Raw genomic sequence first — 5,093 nt, 5'->3', positions numbered from 1 at the left:
TAGTAATTCATCCCCCATATAGTAATTCATCCCCCCTATAGTAATTCATCCCCCCTATAGTAATTCATCCCCCATATAGTAATTCATCCCCCATATAGTAATTCATCCCCCATATAGTAATTCATCCCCCATAGTAATTCATCCCCCATATAGTAATTCATCCCCCCTATAGTAATTCATCCCCCCTATAGTAATTCATCCCCCCTATAGTAATTCATCCCCCATATAGTAATTCATCCCCCATATAGTAATTCATTCCCCATAGTAATTCATTCCCCATATTAAGTCCCCAAGTCCCCCCTGTGTCAATTCACTTACCTTTGCTCCGCGCGTTCCTCTCGCCGTGTTCCCGTGCCGTTCCGGTGTAGCATAAAAATCTGTCTCCTATGAGGATCTGTCCCCCTCGACGTATCTGCGCATGTGCCAGTTTCAGGCATTAGCAGCCGATCGGCGATCTCCGGCACATGCGCAGATACGTCGAGGGGGACAGATCCTCATAGGAGACAGATTTTCATGCTACACCGGTCTTCAGGGCGGACTGTGAGAGGAGCCTAGCGGGAGCCTAGCTCCGCAGGCCAGATTAAAAGGTCCGCCGGGCCGTATTGCTGCCTTAGATTGTAAGTTCCTCTTAGATTGTAAGCTCCCAGGATCAGGCCCTCCTAACCCTCTTGTATTGAACTGTATTGTTGCTGTATTGTCTCCCTTTATATTGTAAAGCGCTGAGCAAACTGTTGGCGCCATATAAATCCTGTATAATAATAATATGCAGGTAGGAAATGGCAGGATTGGTTAGGCCTTCTGAGATGTGGAATGGGAGGAATGAAGTAGATAAAAGAGGCTGTATAGGTGTGCATGTACATCTAGTGATTCCATGTTTGTAAAACTGACAATTGGTGAAAATTTACAACCTACACAACTTGGTTTTCAAAGGACAATATAGTCCATAGGGCAACACAACGGATGGTTTGCACTATCGTCATCCAAACCTGTCTATATAAATCCTGTATAATAATAATATGCTGTATATTATGTAATTATTATATAAATACATTTGATATATTATATACAGTATACATTATTTGTATCCATTTATTCATATATGTGATACTTAGTCTAGGTTAACACCTATGCAGGTTGCATTTGATCCATGACTACTGCACCATAGATAGGCTTGTCCACTCCTACTTCCACCATTGCCTATCCTTACCACCCCAAACCCCCCCCCCCCCCCTTAACCAAATAAACATTACAAAAAACATGACACCATTTTTGGAGTAAATGGCCAACATGGCCTTTTATTAACAACTTCACAATTTACATACATCAACCGTTCCTTAACGAAACCAAAGAATTGTTGTTGGTCTTCAAAGGCACCCACAAACGATCCAAAATGCACCTGCGGACAACCCTATACACTAGGCCTCCAGCCGCAACCAACCAGCTCGGAGACAACCATACCGTCCGCAGTGCAGCACCACCACCTTCCAGCTAAACCTTGGTTAACTGGGAATATCCACCGGGCCCCCCATACCTCGGATGGGGTCCCACACCATTGTTTTCCTTCCAAGATGAGAACCGCCTCCAAAGACCAACAACCGCCACAGCACGCTGGGTAAGCCCTTACCCATGCGTGCCACGCCACAAACGAACCGCCCGTAGAATGCCGTCCTGCAGCTCCAGGGACCACAAATCCGTGCCCACCGCATTCAAATGCACTCCATCACTGCGAAGGTACCACCAAGTATCCACCTCCAACTCCACATGCCGAACCACCAATCCCCCATTACGACTAAAAAAGCGCCCCACCTCCCGGTTGACCTTAATCCTGGCCTTGTTGAGCCGCTCCACCGACCGCGCCAAGCGCCAAGAAGTGCGGGCGACCATGTCAGACCACACCACCACCAGCCCCGGAAACTCACGCCGCAACAGAAGAAAATCCAGCTTGACATCTCTAACCAGCTCCCGCATGGACCTACCCCCCAAATCGTTGCCACCCGCGTGAATCACCAACACATCCGGTGGCCTATCCAGCCGCGCAAAACGCCGCACCTCTGGCACAACACGACTCCACAACATGCCCGGCACACCTAACCAGCGGACACAAACCTCCCGTCTATCCAACCCCAGCTGCCTGCCATTAGGCCGAACATCCGCCCGCCTGGCCCCCCAAAAAACATACGAGTGACCCAGGATCCACACCAGGCACACCGCTCCACCTGAAAGAAAAGAAACAATACCGCCAGAACAAAACAGCACAGAGACAGAACCGCAACAACCTCCCACAACCCAAACCACAGGACCGCCCACTAAGCCCGCAACAAATGCGGCCGAACGTACAGGCGAAAACTCTGGGAATCCCACCTACCTATGCGCTTCACCACATCCTCCGACAGCCCCCACCTGGCCGCCTCCGTAGCAGCCCCTATCCTAAACGAGTGCGACGCATACAAAGACGCATCCAAACCAGCAGCCGTCAAACACCGGCGAAAAACCGCCACAAACTGAAACGCGTTAAAGGGGAGCCATCAACATGCCTGAAAAAGGACCCCCGCCCCCCAGGGCGACGGGACAAAAATTCCCGAACCGCCTGAACAGGGCACACCAGTGAACCCGGAAGAGCGAAAAAACGCACCTTCGCACCCCTGCCCAATTGATCCGTCTTAGACCGACGGACCAGAACCTCCACCCAATCTTCGGAGCACACAACCTCCTCCACCAACAACCCCCCAAGAACCGACTTGGACGGACTAACGAGCTCCCCAATGCGCAAAGCCCCAAAAAACGCCACCGCAAAGGCAGCCCGAAATAAAACCACCTCAAAATCCGAAGAACACACAGTCCGCAAATGCTCAAACAAAGACCCCAACAACTCGAACGACACCGGACGACGAGAATCCCTACAACGATGAGCCCTCCGATAACCCCGCAAAGCCTGTCGAACCCAAAAATCCTTAGTAAAATCCCTACACCCTTGCAACTTAAAGAAAAACGCCAATGCCGCTAGACGGCGATCCACTGCGGACGCCGACACCCCCCGCTCCAAACTCCGCGCCAAGAAGTACAACACCGCCGCACGCACCTCCGGCCCCCAGGGATCAATAGCTACCAGCCCCAACAGCTCCAGCCATTCCCGCCAGACCGTAGAGTAAGCAGACCAAGTCGCCTCACTCACCGACCGCCGGATCCACCCCGCAACGACTCCAAGGCAATCTCCCACAGCCAGACAGGACAAGGAACCCCGTGTTGCTCCGCCGCCGGCGCCAACTCCCGGAATTTGTCCCACTGAAAACGAGACAAAGCGTCAGCTAAGGTGTTGTCAACCCCAGGGAGATGTACCGCATGAAGAAAAACATTCAGCTGCAAGCAACGCAACACCAAGTGGCGAAGCAGGACCACCACCGGTCGGGAAGAAGCCGAGACCCTATTGATGACCTGAACCACCCCCAAATTGTCGCAGTGAAAACGCACCTTTTGATTCCGAAAATTCTCCCCCCAAACCTCAACCGCCAAAACCACTGGAAACAATTCCAACAGCGCAAGGTTACTGAGAAAACCTGCCTCCCGCCAGGAAGCCGGCCACGAGGCCACACTCCACCGACCCCGGAAATAGGCCCCGTATCCCGCAGAAGCCGCCGCGTCCGTGAACAGCTCCAAGTCAAAATTACTAACCGGGCCCGACATCCAAAGCGCCCGGCCGTTGAAAGAATCCAAAAAGGTGTGCCACAACTGCAAGTCCTCCCGATGCTCCCGAGTCAGCCGAATGAAATGAAAAGGGGAGGCAATACCCGCCGTCGCCGCCGCCAACCGGCGGCAGAACACCCGACCCATCGGCAGGATCCGACAAGCAAAATTAAGTTTACCCAACAATGACTGCAAGGGCCGCAGCTGAATTTTACGCTTCCCCTGAACCGCACGAATTTCACCCTGAAGGGCCAACAGCTTCTCTTCCGGCAGCCGGCACTCCATGGCGCCAGCATCCAAAACAATGCCCAAGAAAGTCATCACCGAAGCCGGACCCCTCCGTCTTGTCAGCCGCCAAAGGAATCCCGAAACGGTCAGCAATGTGCTGCAACGTAGCAAGCAAAACCGCGCACACCCCGGAAGCCGGCGGACCCACGCAAAGAAAATCATCCAAATAATGGATGACCGAATTCACCCCGGAAACATCCCGAACCACCCACTCCACGAACGAACTGAACTTCTCAAACAGCGCACAAGAGATAGAACACCCCATGGGCAAACACCTATCAACGTAAAACGCGCCCTGCCAACGGCAACCCAAAAAACGAAAACTGTCCGGATGAACCGGCAACAGCCGGAACGCCGACTCAATGTCGGACTTCGCCATGAGTGCACCGCGCCCATATCGACGAACCCAGAACACTGCCGCATCAAAGGACGTGTAAGACACCGAACACGACTCCGGATCTATAGCGTCATTCACCGACCCCCCCTTAGGGAAGGACAGGTGGTGAATTAACCGAAACGCATTTGGCTCCTTCTTAGGCACAACCCCCAAGGGAGAAACCACCAGATCCGCAAACGGCGCACAAGTAAACGGACCACCCATACGACCCAACCCCACTTCCTTCCGCAACTTAGCCGAAACCACCTCAGCATGCTGCAAGGCCGACCGTAAGTTCCGAGCTAAGGGGGGGACCAAAGTCAAAGTACAGGGGATGCGAAAACCCTCCAAAAAACCAGCCGTCAGCAGCACCGCCGCAGCCCGATCAGGATATCTATTTAAGAAAGGCTCCATCCTTTCCACCCGCACCGGCGTCGTCCCTCTTACCCGCAGGCTCTCCGGGAGGGCCTCTACCCCGCCTGAAGCAGCGCGAGAAAGGATGGGATCCACCGCACCCGGAACACTCGTGCCTAAACCTACAGGACCCTCCAAAACGACAAGTGCCCTCCTGGAACTGCCAGCAGAAACCCCTACGCTTGGCGGCCGATTGTCCCGGGGAAAACGAACCACCGGCCCCGCCCTGAAAAAACGGACCAGGAGCCCGCGGCGGCGCCATGAGCCGCATCCAAAGGCCAATGTCCTTGTGGTCCCAACGCAAAGACGGGCGAACAGCCCTCCGCTGCCTAAA

The 5,093-nt window shown here is 53.4% G+C and overlaps 1 protein-coding gene across 1 annotated transcript; it reads right to left on the bottom strand.

Annotated features, from left to right (window-relative positions):
* Positions 1-1,266: 1,266 nt before the first annotated feature.
* On the bottom strand, positions 1,267-2,259 carry LOC149437780 (uncharacterized; the record flags this gene model as incomplete). Its single annotated transcript, XM_089660639.1, has 1 exon — positions 1,267-2,259. A coding segment is annotated over one exon (639 nt), but the record flags the coding sequence as incomplete, so codon positions are not given.
* Between the last annotated feature and the right edge of the window lie 2,834 nt (positions 2,260-5,093).

This window comes from Staurois parvus, unplaced genomic scaffold (assembly GCF_062004578.1).
Source record: "Staurois parvus isolate SC_StPar_1 unplaced genomic scaffold, SC_StPar_1.0 ptg001255l, whole genome shotgun sequence".
Taxonomy (NCBI): Eukaryota; Metazoa; Chordata; class Amphibia; order Anura; family Ranidae; genus Staurois; species Staurois parvus.
The sequence above is the reverse complement of the archived record's forward strand: the minus strand, read 5'-3'. Positions and strand labels throughout refer to the sequence as shown.